The sequence below is a fragment of the Salvelinus namaycush genome, chromosome 39 (genome assembly GCF_016432855.1).
Source record: "Salvelinus namaycush isolate Seneca chromosome 39, SaNama_1.0, whole genome shotgun sequence".
NCBI lineage: Eukaryota > Metazoa > Chordata > Actinopteri > Salmoniformes > Salmonidae > Salvelinus > Salvelinus namaycush.
In genome coordinates, this window is record NC_052345.1 from 16603682 (window position 1) to 16625227 (window position 21546).

The 21546-nt window shown below is 43.8% G+C and overlaps 1 protein-coding gene across 1 annotated transcript; it reads right to left on the reverse strand.

Annotated features, from left to right (window-relative positions):
- Positions 1 to 1365: 1365 nt before the first annotated feature.
- card14 (caspase recruitment domain family, member 14) lies at positions 1366 to 17319 on the reverse strand. Its single transcript, XM_038979056.1, has 21 exons — positions 17242 to 17319; positions 15778 to 16071; positions 13949 to 14086; positions 13221 to 13546; positions 12446 to 12604; positions 12136 to 12255; positions 11859 to 11984; positions 10903 to 11049; positions 10614 to 10742; positions 10394 to 10497; positions 9549 to 9607; positions 9133 to 9196; positions 7602 to 7818; positions 7302 to 7428; positions 6256 to 6496; positions 5923 to 5986; positions 5573 to 5678; positions 3380 to 3544; positions 3011 to 3129; positions 2677 to 2792; positions 1366 to 2503 (listed from the first exon to the last, which is right to left on the reverse strand). Exons 2-21 carry the CDS (start codon positions 15989 to 15991, stop codon positions 2296 to 2298), a joined length of 2949 nt encoding a protein of 982 aa, XP_038834984.1. The 5' UTR covers positions 15992 to 16071; positions 17242 to 17319; the 3' UTR covers positions 1366 to 2295.
- Between the last annotated feature and the right edge of the window lie 4227 nt (positions 17320 to 21546).

Genomic DNA, 21546 nt, shown 5'->3' on the forward strand with positions numbered 1-21546 from the left:
CAAAAGAACAATTAGTGAAGAAAATATCAGAATTGGGCTGCCTGTCTAAATGCAGCCAAAGGTCTGTAAAAAATATAACTTGTTCTATTCAATTTCATCATTGCTCTATAGATATTTTGGCAAATCAAAGACACCCCAAATAAAACCTATTAGTATTTGCATTGCAAATATTACTGCAGACACTTTATTCATCCAAACTCAAAGTTTTTCGATACAAATCTTGCTATCAACGTCCATGTTGTTGGTGTTTAATGTGTCTATTGCTGTGACATAGTTCTAAAATACCGGTCCAGTAATTTGCTTGTTAACGTACCTGTGTTTTCAGGCACGGGTTGTAACGTCAACAATTCCTAAAGACGCTAATTATCGAAACTCCCACGTTAAGCTTAATTGTTGCTTTACCTAAACGTTGGATAAGTAATAGGCTATAACATAATTTACAAAATACAGTATGTTTGAAACAGAAATGTTGTGGGTTGCCTACGTTCCCTTTTAATCTTGCCCCCTCTGCTGGTTACATTGGAGCATCAACCGTTCAAATGTACCTGGTGCATGCACACACACTTCAAGTTTAAAGGCGAATTAACTGCAGGAGTTAGCAAAATTAATGATGACATTTGGAAGAAACCAAACCATATATTCTTCTTGAGGACTTTGCTTTGACATAAATGTGCAAATACGAAAGTAATAGTATGATAAAAATGTATTTAGTTACAAAATAATTACATATTTTATAATAGTATTTCCAAAAGATTGTAATGCATCTGTAAACACATTTTCCAACAATCGGATGGCAAGACAAACATCATAAAAATGTTTAATTACACAAAATAAAAAAAATATTTGCCATAACTCTAATCCACCACCATCTGTTAATTAATTGCATAGCCTATATCTAGGATGGCAATTATCATAAACATTCTTACCAAAAAATGATGACACAACTGATATAACACATGCATATAAATCTCATAACACAATAAGTAGGTTTTAAACAGCTGGCTCAGGGACAGTGCCTAATACTGTACCTGGTGGTTATTTAGGAGGGCAGGGAAAGATCATAAAGAGAGGAAGTAGTCAAGTAGGCCTAATCAAGTAGGCCTAAGCGTTGCACAGGAGAAAATCTCTGATTGACAATTCTTCGTTCTCATTCCTAGAGTGAGTGACTGAGGGTCAATGATACCTGAGCTCTGTGTAGTCATTGTATATATCATAAAATACAACAAGTTATCATAATATCGTGTAATACCAGTTACTTTGTCACCCTTTAAAAAAGTGTTATTCAAAACATTTCTGAGGACCCCATTTTCCCCTCAATAATTTCTCGCAACCCCAACCCAAATTTATTGACACAACCTTAAAATCTGTAAATCAAATAACCTTCAATTTATTGCATTTTCATATCTCATCAAAATGAAAATAAATCAATAAATACATTGACTCAATACAATTTTATTTTTTAAATGACCTTTCTCACGTTTGTATATTGTCGAATAAAATAATCTGTACTCTTCATTTTTATATTTTATTAATCATTTTATTTTGGCGACCCCAACTGCAGTTCCCCCATGACCCCAACAGGGGTCCCTAACCCAGACTTTGAATACCACTGCTTTAAAAACAAGTTCCAACCTAAATCCATATAATGCCTACTATCATTACACTTTAACCCCACTTTGAGTTGCACACTTCAGAATAGGCAATGAAATCCCTCATTGTATGGAAACTTTAAAACTGTCTGACAGTTAGTCAACATAGTCTGACTAGAATGCCTACATTACATTTCTGGTGTGACTTGGGTACGACTATGGTTTCACAGGTTTGTTGAAATCCTGTATATAATACAGTACATTATATATATACAGTATATAATACAAGACACAGTATAATATCTTTATGATAATAAAGATAATTGAAAAAGTGTTCCCAAACACAATACAAGTAAATATAGGTTGGGAAAAACAACAAGAACTTAATGAAGCTAAACCAAAGTGCTGGTACATCCAAACCAAAGTGCTGGTACATCTCATCATGCTACCTTCATACTCATACTACTACCTTCATTACATAATTCATGTGTATAGGTAGCTATCATAGATACACATGCATACACAATCAATTTCCCTTGTCTCATAATGCCCAGGTATGCAATGCCTATTGGGACCCTTCTCCGTTTGATCCATTTACAAATATTCCAAATCATTTATTTTACAAATAAAGGAATTCAAAGACATCCAATTTAGTCGCCAGTACCTCATCAATAAACTTCACATTGATGCCTCTGATGCCCTAAAATCACCACAAATCAGGCTCCACCCACACAATCTTCTTCTGCTCCTCCCAGATGATGGAGCGCAGGGTGGTGAGCAGAGTGGTTTTGTCGTACCATGAGTCAGGGCTGACGCTGCGGCAGAGGCAGGGCAGCTTGTCCAGCAGGGACTCCTCGCTGCGAGAACACTCCAGCAGCTGCTCCTCAGACCAGCCCTGACGCTGCACCTTAGACCTGGGAGAGATGGAGGGGAAAAAACAGGAGTGAGTGAGTGAGTGAGTGAGTGAGTGAGTGAGTGAGTGAGAGAGAGAACAAGAGAAATAAACACATATGTACACCATGTATGAGGCAATGGAACAATATTGCTACCATTCAGATTTCGTATCAAAAGTCACACAATGGCCTACTTGAGTTTGCGTGCTCTGCACTTGGAATGGCCGATGAAGATGATGATGGGGAAGATCTCTGCCCTGTGGAGGCGGCGTACACAGTCCAGGCCTAGAGGCAGCACACAGTGGGTACCCTGAGAGTAGAGATAGAAGAGGAGTTTCGGTAAGGTCAATACTGCACCTGCACAGATTCTTCTGGAACACAGGGTACATCAAATAACAGGACCACTGAAAAACGGGAGGTATTATCGGTTGTTTTTTGTGACGTTCGTGGAAAACGGTTCAAGTCAGTCTATAAACCATTCAAAAAAGATATATAATATCAGTATGTCAAATACAGTGTCTATCCCACCTGCTTCATGACCCTCTCAACACTCTGCAGGGTGTAACACCGCTGACCCCCCTGTTCACACTCCTCCAGCACCTCAGACCTCTGCAGCCTGGCAGCATGCTCGCTGGAACTCAATAACTCTGGGGATAGGGGGAGGGAGGGAGAGAGAGAGGGGGAGAGATAAGTATAGGGTAAGGTGAGACAGCAGGTACGAGGAAAACAAACATTCACATCTTTATTAACATCACCTTCCACTACCGTGCTAATAATAGATCATCTCATTGGAATTCCCCTCCGGGCATCGGGCAGGAGGATATGCAGTTATTGGATGAAATAAAAAGAGAGAGAGAAGAACGTCAGAAAAAGAAAAAAGAAAGACTACTCCCTAACCTGGCTCACACAACTGAAAGCCCTGCCACTCGGCCAGCTTCTGATCCAGGACACGACCGAGGATTGTGGGTAGCAGGAGGACCGGACGACAGACGGGTGGGTAGTGGGGCGTGACCAGGGTGTAGGGCATGAGGGTCAAACAGCTTCTGGGTGCAGAGGCATCCCCTAGAGCAGAGGACAATATTAGGACACACCGGGTTCAGGCCAGTAACCAAGGCGACATTATTACAGATATAAGAGCTGTGACGATACCAGTTACGCAATATTTTTTCCTTGGCAAAAATGAAAACACGATACATGCCGCGATACCCGTATCGTCCCAGCCCTAATACAGTGGGGAGAACAAGTATTTGATACACTGCCGATTTTGCAGGTTTTCCTACTTACAAAGCATGTAGAGGTCTGTAATTTTTTATCGTAGGTACACTTCAACTGTGAGAGACGGAATCTAAAACAAAAATCCAGAAAATCACATTGTATGATTTTTAAGTAATTAATTTGCATTGTATTGCATGACATAAGTATTTGATACATCAGAAAAGCAGAACTTAATATTTGGTACAGAAACCTTTGTTTGCAATTACAGAGATCATACGTTTCCTGTAGTTCTTGACCAGGTTTGCACACACTGCAGCAGGGATTTTGGCCCACTCCTCCATACAGATCTTCTCCAGATCCTTCAGGTTTCGGGGCTGTCGCTGGGCAATACGGACTTTCAGCACCCTCCAGAGATTTTCTATTGGGTTCAGGTCTGGAGACTGGCTAGGCCACTCCAGGACCTTGAGATGCTTCTTACGGAGCCACTCCTTAGTTGCCCTGGCTGTGTGTTTCGGGTCGTGGTCATGCTGGAAGACCCAGCCACGACCCATCTTCAATGCTCTTACTGAGGGAAGGAGGTTGTTGGCCAAGATCTCGCGATACATGGCCCCATCCATCCTCCCCTCAATACGGTGCAGTCGTCCTGTCCCCTTTGCAGAAAAGCATCCCCAAAGAATGATGTTTCCACCTCCATGCTTCACGGTTGGGATGGTGTTCTTGGGGTTGTACTCTTCCTTCTTCTTCCTCCAAACACGGCGAGTGGAGTTTAGACCAAAAAGCTCTATTTTTGTCTCATCAGACCACATGACCTTCTCCCATTCCTCCTCTGGATCATCCAGATGGTCATTGGCAAACTTCAGACGGGCCTGGACATGCGCTGGCTTGAGCAGGAGGACCTTGCGTGCGCTGCAGGATTTTAATCCATGACGGCGTAGTGTGTTACTAATGGTTTTCTTTGAGACTGTGGTCCCAGCTCTCTTCAGGTCATTGACCAGGTCCTGCTGTGTAGTTCTGGGCTGATCCCTCACCTTCCTCATGATCATTGATGCCCCACGAGGTGAGATCTTGCATGGAGCCCCAGACTCCATGAGGGTGATTGACCGTCATCTTGAACTTCTTCCATTTTCTAATAATTGCGCCAACAGTTGTTGCCTTCTCACCAAGCTGCTTGCCTATTGTCCTGTAGCCCATCCCAGCCTTGTGCAGGTCTACAATTTTATCCCTGATGTCCTTACACAGCTCTCTGGTCTTGGCCATTGTGGAGAGGTTGGAGTCTGTTTGATTGAGTGTGTGGACAGGTGTCTTTTAAACAGGTAACGAGTTCAAACAGGTGCAGTTAATACAGGTAATGAGTGGAGAACAGGAGGGCTTCTTAAAGAAAAACTAACAGGTCTGTGAGAGCCGGAATTCTTACTGGTTGGTAGGTGATCAAATACTTATGTCATGCAATAAAATGCAAATTAATTACTTAAAAATCATACAATGTGATTTTCTGGATTTTTTTGTTAGATTCCATCTCTCACAATTGAAGTGTACCTATGATAAAAATTACAGACCTCTACATGCTTTGTAAGTAGGAAAACCTGCAAAATCGGCAGTGTATCAAATACTTGTTCTCCCCACTGTAGGTATGGTAATATCACTGGCTGGAGTTAATCCAACCTGCTTCAGCAATGTTTTTGCACAGTTTAGCAAACTTGGTTTGATGCAGAATTTCAATGGGCGCCATCTTGACAATTCAATGGAGTGTTTGGCTCCAACGTGGAGGATAGTCTGTTATGATATGGCCTCTATAGTTCTGGCTCTGTTACGTTTTGTATATTCTTGTGTACAAAAATGACTTCCTATCCAGCCAGGACTCTATCTGATATATACCTGGCCCAGTGCTCTTGTCCTTGCTGTCTTCTACACAGACCCACAGAGGATTCCTCCCCTGTCTACCCGTACTGACGATCCTCACAGTCTTCTTCTTGTCCTGGGCCTGAGGACCCAGCAAACAATGTGTTAACCCGAACGTTTGACAGCGATTCGGAGGGATATTCACATGACTACAACATTTTCTTCATGAATGTTCGGTTAACACGTTTTAGAAGCGTCAAAAACAAACATTTTTGGAACACATTCGCTGGAAAGGAGTGTCACTTAACTGTAACTCAGAACCCTAAAGCGAGTTGGATTTAGGTCCGAGTAGTTCTGCAAACTATGAAACTAGTGAATGATGTTACCTTTCTAAGTGTCATGGGTTGGAAGCTCATGTCCTCGATAGCTCTGATCAGCAGGCGTTGGGCCCTGCAATGACAATGAAAACATCTTCACTAATATCATTTATACAGAATGTGATTTATGTATTGGCCAACAGTCAAAGTATCAAACATAGATTACATGTAGTACATGTTAGTTCTCCAGAGGGGGATAGATATAGCCTAGTCCCAGATCTGTCTGTGCTATAGTGGTCATAGGAGTTGGTAAGATAGCACAAACAGACCTGGTTCCAGGCTAGGATAGAAAGAATCCATGTCAACAATCCAATCCCCCATGGTGGGTACTGGGCCTAGTACCTGTAGTAGTTGGGCAAGTTGCCCGTCTTGAGGTCCAGCAGTTGGCAAGGGTGGACGTGGCTGGCCCTCCAGGAGCAGTCAGCGCCCGCTGGGCGGGTGCATGTGACGTGGAGGATGTCGTTACAGGAAACGGTCAGAGCGTCCTGCGAGCCCCCGGGTAACGACATGTTGACACGCACGTAGAAGGAGTCACCTGACAAGGCCTCGCCACTCTGCAGCTGGAGCAGGAGCTTCTCATAGGCTGAGAGAGAGAAAAGGGGAGGGACCATAGAGGATTATGACTGTGACAGATCTGGGTCACGGCACCAATGTTACAGGTGTGATTTATACACACACAACCAACCAATATGAATACAGCAACATTAAAATAGCATATTTATGAAATGTCAAGTGGAAGCAGAACTTTACCTGTTTCATGTGATAATTCTTAGTTATACACATTACACAGAGAATGGTACTTATGCAATGCTATTGTAGCATGTCAATAGCTTTCCAGTGAGAACCAGTGAGAAAAAAGGGAGCACTATTTTCTGTTGTTGTGAATATTAGCCAGGTGCTGAAATGGACTACTTTGAAGTTGTTTTGGGTTAAGTGTCCCCAGTATGTCACTCTGTTTTTCACCCCTATGTTGCTATGTTACCTCAAAACAAACAGTCATCCTAAATACCTATGAAACACGAAACAGATAACCCTTGAACTTCAACCTAATCATGAGAATGAGGAACTCATGCACTCCTTTTTGTGACGAAATCCAGACACACACTAGTCAAACAACATTCTTTCCAATCAGCTAAGAACGCATATTTTACATCTCTCTAGCGCCTGATCCGAGTGATTTGACAGACTCCACCAAAGTCACGTTAACATTTTGAAGAACTTCCTTGCTTTTACAATTCTGTCACATCAGAAGGATAACGTCAAGCAAGGGAGAAAGAAACCACTATTTGCACTGGGCAGGGTATTTGAATGTGATGACATATCAATTACTTGAACCAGATTGCATTTGAACATAATGATGACATATTCTAACAGGGCCAGGGTCTCACCATCTTGGTTGGGCCTCAGGGAGAGGTGGCAGAAGCCTCGGACCTGCCCGAGAGCCCACATGGCTTCTTCCAGGGTGGAGTCCTCCAGAACCATCCTTAGAGCCTGCTGAGCCTGCTCATACTTCACCTGGAACCCAGGAGCACAAACAACCATTGGAATTATAGTGCCTTCACAGAAACTATAAGGAAGAGGGGGGAGTTATGACTCAAAATGGCTGCATTGAATCGATCTGTCAGGTGCGTGCTGGATAGGAGACTGGAGTTGTGGGGACACAGACACACACACACACACACACGCACCTCCAGTATTTGTGCCCCCGAACTAATGCCCACTGTGTTGGCGGCGGAGCCCTCAGTGACCTGGTGGACGAACACGCCCGTCTTGTTACCCCCCACCACCTGCAGCTGGCTCAGCAGCGCCTCCCCCTGGAAGGAGATGGTCAGGACTCGGCCCGTGATGCGCATGGCCCGGGGCCGGGAGCGCAGCAGGAACGGGGGGGCTGATGCCCTGGAGAGACTGGGGTTGAGATAGAGAGGAGATGAGAGTACTTGGTTGTTAGATTACTCTCTCGTGGGCAGACTACGAAAAGTTCGTAAACAATCGAGCATCTGACCAAATTTGCGTGTTATTTTAGTTTCGGGTTCACCAAGTTGAGTTTGGTAATGGCGCCTTAAAACCTCTTGACGCTAGGGGTCATATATATATATTTTTTTTAAAGAACGTTCCCAAGGTAAACAGACTATTTCTCAGGTCCAGATCGTACAATATGCATATAATTTACAGATTAGGATAGAAAATACTCCAAAGTTTCCAAAACTGTCAAAATATTGTCTGTGAGTATAACAAAACTGATTCTGCAGGCGAAAACCTGAGAAAATATAACCCGGAAGTGATATATATATATTTTTTATTCTGTGTTTCCTGGCCAGTCTTTCTTCCATTTAAAGGGGTATCAACCAGATTCCTTTTCCAATGGCTTCCTCAGGCTGTGACCAGGCTTTAGACATAGTTTCAGGCTTTATTTTGAAAAATGAACAAGATTTTTCAAAAGTAGTCAGGTGTCCTCTGAATAGTGCCTGCGTGCCAGAGGGGAGCTCTCCATTTTGCTTTTCTCTCTTATTGAATAGGTTATGGTCCGGTTGAAATATTATCGATTATGTTTGTTAAAAACAACCTGAGGATTGATTATAAAAAACATTTGACATGTTTCTACGACCATTACGGATACTTTTTGGAATTTGTCGAACGGAACAAGGCTTTGGTTTTCTGAACATAACGCGCAACCCAAATGGCGTTTCTTTGTGTAACTGGGAGTCTCGTGAGTGCAAACATCCGAAGATTATCTAAGGTAAGCGATTCATTTTATTGCTTTTCTGACTTTCGTGACCATGCTAATTTGGGGCTAGCTGTTGTAGCATTGATTGCTACACTCACAAAAGCTTGGATTTCTTTCACTGTAAAGTATATTTTCAAAATCTGACACGATAGGTGGATTAACAACAAGCTAAGCTGTGTTTTGGTATATTTCACTTGTGATTGCATGATTATAAATACTTTTAGTAATATTTTTGCATTTGGCGCCCTGCAATTCTAGCGGTTCTTTAGGAAAGTGATCCCGTAAAAGGGATCCGTGCGCAGAGAAGGAGCAAATCATTTTCATGTGTCGTCATCATAATACCCTCTCCTTGCAATATGCAGGCTAGATGACTTTGTTCCTCTGTACTTATGCTTGCTTCAGCCTTCCCTCCACTCATCATCAACAGTTCAAGACAGTGAATGTGTGCACATCCCATAGATTTCAGTACATCAAAGTAAATTAAAGTTCCTCACCCATCACTGTTGTTGCTTTGGCAGGAAGGTGTGGGTGACATAACAGGTTGCTCAACCTCTTTGCCTGGAAATCGAATAAAAAAAAAAGAGACTGTTCAAGAATGTGTCCACAGAGGGAACGCCCAACAGTTAATGTGTTACCTAGCCTACCAGGCCAGGATCCAAACTTCACCCAAGGCTAATTAAATATCTGCTCGGAGAGTGGCCAACCAAATAATTTCCATTTGTTTTCAAGAAGTCTCATCTGGGTGTTTCCCCACAAAGATAAACATGCAAGCATACGCTTATATCCATGTACGCAAGCACGCAAGAGCACACACACAAACACACTTGTAAGTACACACGCACACACAGAAGCTGGTAAGTCCCGGTAAGGTGAGAGGTTGTTAAAGGTTGGAGTTTATTCAGTTACGTACCACTGGGGATGAACACAAAGTCATTGTCAAGTAAGACGTCACATTCAGCCGTCTCCGAGCTAGGGACAAGAAGAGGGAATAACACTTGTTTACAAAATGGCGTCTTTTTATTTCGTCCTTATTTTCTCTCTCTCTAACCTCTCTCTCGCTCTCTAACCTCTCCTTCCCTCTCTCTAGGTATCATGTAGGCTGCGACAGAAACTGGTTGAGTGAGTTCGACTGCAGAAATCCAGAATTGCTATCATGGCACTTGGACAGACTTTTGTCTTCACTGTAAACACAAAACTACGACAATAAACATGAAAATGGGCAGCCGTTCATCTGTGAAAACAACCTATAATTAGTTCCAAAAATAACACCTGAATCCTCGATCAAATATGACCACCAAGGGAACGTTTCCAATGGCACCCTAATCCCTATATAGTGCACTACTTTTGCCCAGGACCCATAGGGCCCTGGTCAAAACTACTGTACTATATAGGGAATAGAATGCCATTTGGGACACAAAGAGACCCCACATAGTTTATAGGAAGATCAAATCTACCTCTACACAGCTCTAATAGTAAAATGGCTCTGTTGTAGAATGATCTCATGTTACTAGAACAGAAAGAAGGGCCGGGGACGCTGGGAAAAAGCCTTGAAATGAAGCTCTTCCCGGCAACACACAGAGTAAACACATGGCCTTCCTGGTAAAAAAGCAGACTTTGGACAGTGACATCACATCACTCGGAATATAGAAGGAAGCATGCCAACTGTGCTACTGTGTAAATGTCCAACTGGTTCTGAATGAGGAGTCGGATTGTGTCTTAAACACACACATTGTCTAAAACACACACACCCCTTACCTGTCTCGATTGTACCATAGGGTCTCTTCTCGTCTCCGCAGTGACTCTGGGCATGGAGGCTCCACATTTTGGGACCGGACACTACTTGGAGTATTATCGCCACTCTACACACAGACACGCACAATTACCAGAAGTCAAGTTTATGATGCAAATCATTAAAGTCAACTCAGATGATATAAACAGCTGACATCACTGATATAAATCCTGCATGCACACACACCTTTATACTGCATCCTCTCAAGGAATCAGGGTCAATTGCATGCATGCGGCGGAGGCGGGGACGAGGTGGGGGGCTGGAGGGGAGGCTGTCACCGCTGGAGCCCTGGCTCTCCCAGCTAAACTTCCTCTCCTGGAACAGACAGATACATGTTAGTCTTTAGTATCTCATTTAGACTCTGCTGTGTAAGTAAATCTGTATACAATGTGAATGTGTGTATGGAGTGTGCGTGAGTGTGTATACATTGTGCATGTGTGTATGTACATGTATACAGTGTGTGTGTGTGTGTTACCCCTGGTGTGTCGGGGCCTCCTCGGTAGGCCCCCCAGGCCCTGAGGGTGAAGACCTCTTGGAGCTCCACCAGTTGGCTGCGCAGCGTGTCCTTCTCAGCCAGGCTCCTGGCTATCTGGGCCTGGGCCTCGTCTCTGGACAGGTACGCCTGGAAGGATGGACAGACAGACAGATAGGGCGGCAATAAGACATACATACAATGAGTGTTCAAAACATTAAGGACGCCTTCCTGATATTGCGTTACCCCCCCCAGCAGTGTTGCAGTTCTTGACACAACCCGGGACCTACTACCATACCCCGTTCAAAGGCACTTAAATCTTTTGTCTTTCCCATTCACCCTCTGAATGGCACACATACGCATGTCTCAGTTGTCGCAAGGCGTCAAAATCCTTCTTTAACCCGTCTCCTCCCCTTCATCTACACTGATTAATGTGGATTTAACAAGTGACATCAATAAGAGCTCATAGCTTTCACCTGGATTCACCTGGTCAGTTTATGTCAAGAGCAGAAAAGAGCAGGTGTTCCTAATGTTTTGTACACTCAGCGTATGTGGACTGACAAGCAAAGACAGACATGCAGGCAGGTCAGTATGCAGATAGGTGGATATAGGCAGACAGACTGACATGCAGACAAACAGGCAGGCAGGCAGATATACAGACAGGCAGACAAACAGGCAGGCAGGCAGATATACAGACAGGCAGACAAACAGGCAGCCAGGCAGATATACAGACAGGCAGACAAACAGGCAGGCAGGCAGGCAGGCAGGCAGGCAGGCAGGCAGGCAGGCAGGCAGACAGACAGACAGACAGACAGACAGACAGACAGACAGACAGACAGACAGACAGACAGACAGACAGACAGAGACAGGCAGGCAGGCAGGCAGACAGGTATGGCATTCCAATAATAGATTTCAGGATGAGCAATGATGCCATAAGGTATAAGGTAATAGCTCCGTACGTGGTCTCTCTCTGCCTGTAGCTCCCTCAGTTGGCTCTGTAAAACAGTACTCTTCTGCTGGTACATCTCACAGTCCAGAGTCAGCTTCTGAACCTGCAGCGCCAGACACTCCTTATGTTCCACCATCTAAGAGCAAACACACCCACGCAGTGTTTAGAGTTTGGCCACTCTAAAATGTACTGTGTAACACAAAGCATATAGCCTTTCAGCAGATATCTGCTGTTGAATAAAATGGCCAACGCAAAAGGGTTGTTCACAATCTCCTAGACACACACACCTCCCGCCTCTCGCGGGTCAGCTGTTCATTCTCCTCTCTGTAGCACCTGAGCTGCTCAGCCAGCTCCATACGGCCATCCATCGCCTCAGCCAGGTCTTGGGCCAGGATATCCTCACGCGCCTGGGGGGGGGATACAGGGATACAAAGAATTAGAGTTTCGAAAATTAGAGAAAAATAAAAGAGTAAAAAGGGATAGTGAGAGAAACCGAGAGAAAGACAAAGGAAGAGACAATAGTCAGGACCACAGTGCGTCTCTGAGAAATTCTACAGTTTGTTTGTAGGAGTCTGAGCTTGTTTCCTCCTCACTCACCGGGGTGAATTTCTCGGCCACCAGTAGCTGCCTGCTCAGAGTGCTAATCTCTTCCCGCAGTTGCTGCGTCTCGCTGGGGGTGGTGCATTTGAGCGAGCGCTGCCTCTCGAAGTCCGTCTCTGTCTGGGCTTTGCGCAGCTCAAACTGAAGCTGATATACCTGCCCATCATAGAAAAACAAAAGACTACTGTCACAAATACTGTGACCGTAGTATTTGACCACAGTTGCTTCAACATGTTTTCTGTTGTCCCTTGTTGTTTCTTAAAGTAAATGAAATGTATCTCTTAAAGATGGAATCCGCAGTAGGGGAAACAGCGCCACTGTCCACCCCGTGGCTGTTGTTATTGTTTTTGTATTGTTGACGAAACAGAGCTGGAGATTAGAAAAGTGTAGCACATGCTGTCCTATCACTCATGCAATGATGTCAGAGGGAAAGAAACTGTGTTGGTCGTTTGCAGTGACTTCTTTGTCGTTGTAATATCGCAAACGGACGTGGCAGTTTCACCATTAAGGATTCCATCTTTTTTAATTGAAATTATTTTTGGTAACAGACATATACATCAAAATGTACAATGTGGACAGGGGTGCAGAAGGAGCTGCAGGAGCTTTAACACGTTTCTACGCCAAAATAATGCTGATATTAGTTCAATCGACTTTACAATACTTTTGGTCAACCCTGTAGCAACACTGTCAATAGCGGAACTTATCACTTCATGTAACGCAGTGCAGTCACCACTACTCCTGAATATCACACAGCTAACCCTTTTACCCTAACCTGCAGGTTGAGGTCGCTACAGTGGATGTTGGCGGCCGACCTCTCCTCGATGGCGACCGTGTACCGCACATACAGGTCACACTTCTCGTCCTTCAGCTTCAAGATGTCGTGGTGCGCGGCAGCCAAGTTCTTCCTCATGCGGTCGTGGTCGGCCTTAAGACGGCGAGACTCTTCCTGCTGCTCCAGCGTCTGACCTAGCTCCACCTCCAGGGAGGTGCAACGGGACCCCAGCCGACTGGCCTCCTGCCGAGCCTCCTGCAGCTCCTTCTGCATCCCTGTCACGGCTCTGACCAAGTACTCGGTCAAGTCCGAGTACTTAATCAGGCCTGGGAGGAAATCAGGATAAGATGGACGCACCCTTCTGCTAGACCATGGCTATGTATAATTTCCCAACCAAATATTTTTACTAAATGATTTACCCCAATGGAGATTAAATTATAATAAATGAGATTATTCACATAAAGTGAGAATACTGTTTACTGATGAATACAATGAACACATTGTGCTGTTTTAAAACAGACAGGACAACTTAAAAAAGAGCCACCATCCTTCACACAAGGTAACCCGCCCTGATTCAGAGGGGTTGGGTTAAATGCGGAAGACACATTTCAGTTGAATGCATTCAGTTGTACAACTGACTAGGTATCCTCCTTTCCCTTTCCCTACTCCTTAACACATGGCCTAAATGAGCCACATGGGAAACAGGTCATGTGTTGTGTGCTACTCACCACTGAAGCCAGAGGGCTCGGTGCTGGGCTTGCGGCCTGTGACCTGGGTGTAGAGGGCGGGGTAGTGGATCATCAGGCTCTCCAGCAGGGCCATTGCACCGTTCCTCCCCTGGATACGCAGCAGGTCCAGCATGTGACCTAAGGAAGACAAAGGGTTGAATAGGATGAAGGTCAGGGAGTGCACAACGTAAATCAAACACGTAGATGGACTGTTTTATGGACTGTTATTCATAAAAATGTACTGTTGTATTTCATCATTACTTTAGGATTTTTATAGGGACAGACACTATTCAAATACAAACTTGTTGAGTTATAAACGTTTATGAATTGCAGAACAAAATTTCATCTCCAGTTATAAGACATGCTCAAGTGCGTAGATATACACTGAGCGTACAAAACATTATGAACACCTAACATTGAGTTGCACCCCCTTTTGCCTCAATTTGCCAGGGCATGGTCTCTAGGTGTTGAAAGCGTTCCACGGGAATGCTGGCCCGTGGAACTGGATTCTGTGCAAGAACTAAGGCTACATGACAGGCTCACTTTCCCGTTGAACTCATCATCATTTCTTCTTGAATCCGCAGGACATAAAACAATATATAGGTAAGATGGATATCGATTTTTAGACATGCCATGTAGTATTTTCATATTGTAGTATACACTTTTTATTTGAATTCGAAATTCCTGTCCTTTTATGAAGATTTAAAAAAAACAAAAAAAAAACAAGCGTATCTCTGTGAAATGTCAACGGAGCACTGAGCGTATAAAAAGCGTTCTATTTTCAAGGCCTTTTAGGTTTCATTCAGCTCGGAGCCTTTGTTCTTTTTGCGACCCGCGGAAACAACTTTGAAGACGACGACAACAACAAAATGAAAAATCCTCAAAAGCTGTCAACAGAGCTCGGTGCTTTTTAACGGACGTATTAGATTACGGAATCCAACTTTTGTCAAATTATTCTAATGATATGTTAGAGAAAGACCCCACTGAATGATTCAAAACATGAATAATCATATTTGTCTTGTAAAATGTATTTTATAACATAAGGAAGTTACATTCCCTCACCAAAACTGGGTGAGTGGGTGGTCACCCTATAACAGTATCTCTTACTCATCCAAACTCCTACCAACTCAGTGACCTTGTGGTTAAAGTGTTCACCCTGAGATTGCGTGGTTGGAAGTTTGGATCATGGTCGATTCATACGAAAAAGTCTAAAAATGTGACCTGATGCCTCTGATTGAGACTCAACATTCAGGAGGATGGATTGCAGCGGGCGCTGAGGGGAGGGGGGGGTCACCCTGGGCGCCATACAGGCTAGAACCGCCACATACACTTGAAACAAATAGCCAAACCAAAAACTGTAGACAAAAATGCTTTCTGCTACTAAGATCAGTGAAATGTAGGCTAAACTGACAACGGAGTGAAGAGCAGAAATCTCGACTAGCAAGCAAGTCGCAGCAATGAAGAACTCGAAGGGGGGGGGGGGGGGGGGGGGGGGGGTTCTGGCAGGGGGGAGATTTTCGGCACAACACCGGTAAGACCCTGTGACTGTCTAGTGTCCTGCCCAGGGGGTATACTTGTACATCAGGCTGCCTCACGCTACAGAAACAGAAAATAGGCTCCTGTCCCTATGTGCCGTTCTGGCTGGGACAAGGCTTACTACTTACTCCACCAAAGAAATGTATAAACAAAACCAAGTGAAAAAAAATCAACACCAATAGAATCAAATACAATTGAATGGAATATAATTCAACAGAATAGAAAAAAATACAGAGAGCACTCAAAAGTAATACAATAGAAAATCATAGACACGAATAGAATAGAAGTCTTACTGGTCCTCATGGAGCGGTTGGTGAGCTTGAGGCTGGAGAGGATCTCATCTTCATCCATCTCTGTGAGGACCCTGGCCTGGCGCAGGTAAGGGATCAACATACATGGTTTCACACCCAGGGAGATACGATGGCGGTTGTCGTTGATCAGCTCCCACACATCTTCGTCGCCCATCTCCTTAAGGTCGGGCCCCTCCGGAACACACTCCGCTGCCATGATGAGTGTGGGCGTGTGTGTGAGGCGACACACTTCGGGCGAGTGTCACAGTCAATGGTGGTCGCAGGCAGACGCAGTCCCTGAAGAGAGACACACTCAATCACACGCACCTAGCATCATCGCTGTCCGATGCTGGGAGAAAAGCAAACTGTCAGAGACACAGGAACTCCAGCACTGTGTGAGAGAGATTTATTTTCTACTCTCAGCAGGTGTAGGCGTCTATGGGTGGGTGTGTGTGTGTGTGTGTGTGTGTGTGAAAACCTGAAAGACAAGAAACATAATCCCCAGTGAATCCGTGCCCATGCACACACCAAGGGACTGCCCATGCATGCACACAATAACCTGAAAATGTGTACATGTCACAATTGTAAACATCATGTTGTGCCGTAGCACCCGTGCTTCATTGATGTAGGCCTATTGTACCTTTTGTTTGCACTACATGGCTCCAATTCAATATCCGCTGTTAGAACACAAAGCTAGTTGCCTTCCTCCATGTTCTTTATTACTGAAGCCATATTGCACTGTTTGTTGAATGGGGCCACATCACATGAAGGAATGAACAATTCTGTATCTTTGTGATTCACAACCACTGTCATAAAGATACAGAATTAACTTCACTAATTCATTTCATTAATTCCAATTACTATAGCTCCCGCATTGGGCCAATCAGTGTAATTTTGTAAATGCCGGATCTCTATAGCAAAACGCATAATTCACCGAAGTGTCATCAAATATTATCTTCAGTACAGTCCGAGATATCGCGTGTGACTAAACGAACGGACGGGTGGACAGACACACATCCACAGTCCCCTCCTCGATTTCATCATGGGGCGAAAACAATAGATCAAGAGATAGGGGATCTTCGCTGGAAATGTGCCACCTGTATATGCATGCCTCATATTGTGTTGTTACCATATGTGACTGTTATTACCACGAGTAAACTAATACAATGCCAAAGTTTGGCTATAACAACAAAACCCTAGATACAAAGGGTAGGCTACACATTTGCCTTTGGTCTGTACACGATAGCATGCATTCAAGTAGACTACAAAACTGTCAAATGCAGGGAGATAATACTGAGAAACTATAATTAACAGATGTTACTGAATAACCATGAGGAATTTCAGGAAATGAGTACAATTCACACGCATCTATTTAAAGTAAAAGACATATAGGCCTACTTAAAATAGCGTAAAATGACTTCTTATAATATTTACAAAACGTAACTAAAATTGATTAGTGACATTTACCTTTTCGTGGGAGTCGCGGGTGTAGCCTATATATAATCACCATGAACAACACTACGCGTGCGAGCAGCGCTCCTCCCGCCAATGACAGCGCATGGGCGAGGAGGGCAACTAAACTGACTAATCATATAAAGTTACTAATCAACCAATCAAAAAATAAATAACCCGGGTTATTTGAGGAAATGAACAAAGACATATTAAGCTATTTCCTGGTAACATTCCTAGGGCAACTGAATATTAAAAGGCTGTGGTTGGACTTACCTTTGGTCATTTATTGTATGTGGACCATTATTCCTCCTCCACCAAACTTTACAGTTGGCACTATGCATTTGGGCAGGTAGCGTTCTCCTGGCATCCGCCAAACCCCGATTAGTCCTTCGGACTGCCAGATGGTAAAGAGTGATTCATCACTCCAGGGAACGCGTTTTCACTGCTCTGGAGTCCAATGGTGGCGAGCTTTACACCACTCCAGCCGATGCTTGGCATTGCGATCTTAGGCTTGTGTGCGGCTGCTAGGCCATGGAAACCCATTTCATGAAGCTCCAAACAAACAGTTCTTGTGCTGAAGTTATTTCCTGGGGCAGTTCTGAATTTGGTAGTGAGTGTTGCAAGAACAGTTTGTTTGGAGCTTCATGTGAGCTTGTGGGGCCTACCCCTTCGCGGCTGAGGCGTTGTTTCTTCTAGATGTTTCCACTTCACACTTCACAATTACAGCACTTACAGTTGACCAGGGCAGCTCTAGCAGGGCAGGAATTTTACGAACTGATTTATTGAAAAGGTGGCATCCTATGATGGTACCACGTTGAAAGTCACTGAGGTCTTCAGTTAGGCTATTCTACTGCCAATGTTTGTCTATGGAGATGGCATGGCTGTGTGCTCGATTTTATACACCTGTCAGCAACGGGTTTGGCGGAAATAGCCGAATCCACTCATTTGAAGGGGTGTCCACATACTTTTGTATATACAGTACACGTCAAAAGTTTGGACACACCTACTCATTCAAGGGTTTTTCTTTATTCCTTCTACATTGTAGAAAAATTGTGAAGACATCCAAACTATTAAATAACACATATGGAATCATGTAGTAACCAAAAAAGTGTTAAACAAATTTAAATATATTTAATATTTGAGATTCTTCATAGTAGCCACCATTTGCCTTGCACACGCTTGGCATTCTCTCATCCAGCTTCATGACGTAGTCACCTGGAATGCATTTAAATTAACAGTTGTGCCTTGTTAAGTTAATTTGTGGAATTTCTTTCCTTCTTAATGTGTTTGAGCCAATCAGTTGTGTTGTGACAAGGTAGGGGTGGTATACAGAAGATAGCCCTATTTGGTAAAAGACCAAGTCCATATTATGGCAAGAACAGCTCAAAGAAGCAAGGAGAAATGACATTCCATAATTACTTTAAGATAGGAAGGTCAGTCAATACGGAACATTTCTAGGACATTTCTAGAGTTTCTTTAAGTGCAGTCGGAAAAACCATCAAGCGCTATGATGAAACTGGCTCTCATGGGGACCGCCACAGGAAAGGGTGCAATGCAAATAGTCTGGGTAGCCATTTGATTAGATGTTCAGGTGGTATAGAGGTATAGAGGTCCTGGACGGCAGGAAGCTTGGCCCGAGTGATGTACTGAGCCGTTCTCACTACCCTCTGTCCTGCCTTGCGGATGGAGGCCGAGCAGTTGCCATACCAGGCAGTGATGCAACCAGGCAGGATGCTCTCGATGGTGCAGCTGTAGAACCTTTTGAGGATCTGAGGACCCATGCCAAATCTTTTCCTTCTCCTGAGGGGGAATAGGTTTTGTTGTGCCCTCTTCACCAACTATCTTGGTGTGCTTGGACCAGTTTGTTGGTGATGTAGACACCAAGGAACTTGAAGCTCTCAACCTACTCCACTACAGCCCCGTCGATGAGAATGGGGGCGTGCTTGGTCCTCTTTTTCCTGTAGTCCACAATCATCTCCTTTGTCTTGATCACGTTGAGGGAGAGGTTGTTGTCCTGGCACCACATGGCCAGGTCTCTGACCGCCTCCCTATAGGCTGTCTCGTCGTTGTCTGTGATCAGGCCTACCACTGTTGTGTCATCAGCAAATTGAATGATGGTGTTGGAGTCGTGCCTGGCCGTACAGTCATGAGTGAACAGGGAGTACAGGAGGGGACTGAGTAGGCACCCCTGAGGGACCCCTTGTTGAAGATCAGCGTGGTGCATGTGTTGGTACCTACCCTTACCACCTGGGGGCGGCCCGTCAGGAAGTCTAGGTTCCAGTTGCAGAGGGAGGTGTTTAGTCCCAGGGTCCTTAGCTTAGTTATGAGCTTTGAGGGCACTATGGTGTTGAACTCTGAGCTATAGTCAATGAATAGCATTCTCATATAGGTGTTCCTTTTGTCCAGGTGGGAAAGGGCAGTGTGGAGTGCAATATAGATTGCATCATCTGTGGATCTGTTGGGGCAGTATGCAAATTGGAGTGGGTCTAGGGTTTCTGGGATAATGGTGTTGATGTGAGCCATGACCAGCCTTTCAAAGCACTTCATGACTACAGACGTAAGTGCTACGGTTCGGTAGTCATTTAGGCAGGTTACCTTAGTGTTCTTGGGCACAGGGACTATGGTGGTCTGCTTGAAACATGTTGGTATTACAGACTCAGACAGGGGGAGGTTGAAAATGTCAGTGAAGAAACTTGCCAGTTGGTCAGCGCATGTTCAGAGTACACATCCTGGTAATCCATCTGGCCCTGCAGCCTTGCTCAGCATATGTGGGAACTCCTTCAAGACTGTTGGAAAAGCATTCCAGGTGAAGCTGGTTGAGAGAATGCCAAGCGTGTGCAAAGCTGTCTTCAAGGCAAAGGGTGGCTACTTTGACTAATCTCAAATATATTTTTATTTGTTTAACACTTTTTTGGTTACTACATGATTCCATATTTGTTATTTCATAGTTTTGATGTCTTCACTATTATTCTACAACGTAGAAAATAGTAAAAATAAAGAAAAACCCTTGAATGAATAGGTGTGTCCAAACTTTGACTGGTACTGTAGAGTGTATCCATTTTTAGCTCATGTGATGCCACATGCCAAATATATTTGAATAATGTGGAATCCTGGTTGCTATTTAAATATGACATTTGCAATGATGTCAGAACTTAACTGGAAAATAAACGGTCACTGAGATGACACATCAGTGGTTGCCCCTCCAAAACCACATTCATTCCATTGAGTTACTTCCTTACGGCCTATGTAGGCTATTTACTTGGAGCTGCTTTGAATTATGAAAGGTTTTTAGGTAAAGTAACCTAGACACTTTGTGTGCTATACATGGGTGTAGTAGTACAAAGACCAATGGAACGAGGATGTTTTTGTAACAACCAATGAAACCATCAACAACAAGCAGTTCTCTCAAGTTTAAGTTATGAGAAACAATATGAATCCACCTCCCTGTGACTGATTTCTCAATCAACACCGACAGATGCCCATATATGAGACTGACTAGACTGGTATACAGTCATTTGGTGTCACAGTGGAAGTGCAGAACATACCAACTACATATTTAAAAAATATGTACAATTCGGTATGTCTCCGAAGGCTGCATTTACACAGGCAGCCAAATGTATATATCTTTTCCCGCTAATTGGTCTTTTGACCAATCAGATCAGCTCTGAAAAAGATCTGATGTGAAAAGATCTGATGGGATTGGCCAAAAGACCAACTAGAGGAAAAAAATATCAGAATTGGGCTGCCTTAATGTACACCCCTCCAAGTACTTATGTTGACAATACCTGTAAGACCACATTGCAAGTGCAGCTATAGGCCTTCGAATACAGGTCACACACAAACACATTATAATCCTTGTTAAATTACATTATAAAGGGTTATACATAATTATAACAAGTTATAAAGAATTATACCTGGGTGCTTTAAGTAAAGTGTTACTGAAAGGAATTCAATCAAAATAATACATTTCCTGTGCTTGTGCTGTAAAACTGTAATTCACTGATTTGAAAGCAAATTCCTAGTAGGCATCCACTATATGCTTTCACCTATCATGTATCCTTAGATCAGAGCAGATGAGCGCGAGGATGCGAGGAAAGGAAGCCTTTATAGACTATTGAGACGCATACTAGCACGGAACATAACAGGTTAGTGGATGATCCACCAGCTGATATTGATCTGTACCAACTGAAGGACTATGGCCTCACTGATGTGTAACCTGGCCAGGCCTCACCCTTTCAATTAAATTCACTGTGTGTATTATAATAGTACCTAACCGGTCATGTAACAGGCAAACAAAGCCACTGGCAAAGCTATCTGAGA